Below are 685 nucleotides of genomic sequence, written 5' to 3'. Positions count from 1 at the left end.
CCAATTGGGTGTGTTATTGGGATTTTATAAATTTCATTTTTGTAAATAATGTTGGTAACCTCACAACATCAGCAGACAAAGTTGTGCGCACCCCCTGTGATCTCTGGCGCCCCCCCGTGGGGACCCCAGGTTGGGAAGAACTGCGCTAGAGGGATACCTACAGCCTCATATTTTGAAGCTGAGGGACACTGACCTAGCGGCAGTATCTGACGGTATGGTTTAGATCACAAAGAGATCATGGTTATAGTTCATAGAAACAATCTTTTTTGTAGTCAACCTACCCGGTAGACACTGTTGGGGTTGCTGACAGTTGGGATGGTTTTGGGCTCAGGGTTGGTGGGCGGGACTGGAGCAGGGCAGAGAACAGATAGGTTGCTGCTACTCGTGCTGGTGTCTCTGCTCCCCCCTTCTTCCTCCTCATCTGAAGAGCTTCCCGATTGGACGTCAAGGCTCGCCCGCTCCACGGCGTCATGGATTCGGCGGGAAAATTCACCATCTCCACGCCGACAGCTGTCCACCACTGAGACGCAGAATGGAGTGCTGCGTTCACCGTACCTGCAAGGAGAAAAAAAAAAACTAATCGGAAAAGGAAAATTGCAACCATATTTTGCACCAGTGATAAAAGCACTACTTCTAGTGGGACACTGTTAGCAGCATCAGCTCGCCACTGTTCGTGAGCATCAGG

General features: G+C 50.1%; 1 protein-coding gene across 1 annotated transcript in view; it reads right to left on the bottom strand.

The window, feature by feature from the left end:
* Window positions 1-685, bottom strand: part of btg4 (B-cell translocation gene 4) — a 4,338-nt gene that overhangs the window by 1,550 nt on the left and 2,103 nt on the right. The window contains exon 3 of the mRNA XM_035666036.1: window positions 282-555. Coding sequence (XP_035521929.1) covers window positions 282-555 — 274 coding nt within the window. The remainder of the gene's footprint in view (window positions 1-281; window positions 556-685) is intronic.

The sequence above is a fragment of the Morone saxatilis genome, unplaced genomic scaffold (assembly GCF_004916995.1).
Source record: "Morone saxatilis isolate NCDOM2014 unplaced genomic scaffold, NCSU_SB_2.0 Contig20, whole genome shotgun sequence".
Classification (NCBI taxonomy): domain Eukaryota; kingdom Metazoa; phylum Chordata; class Actinopteri; family Moronidae; genus Morone; species Morone saxatilis.
The sequence above is the reverse complement of the archived record's forward strand: the minus strand, read 5'-3'. Positions and strand labels throughout refer to the sequence as shown.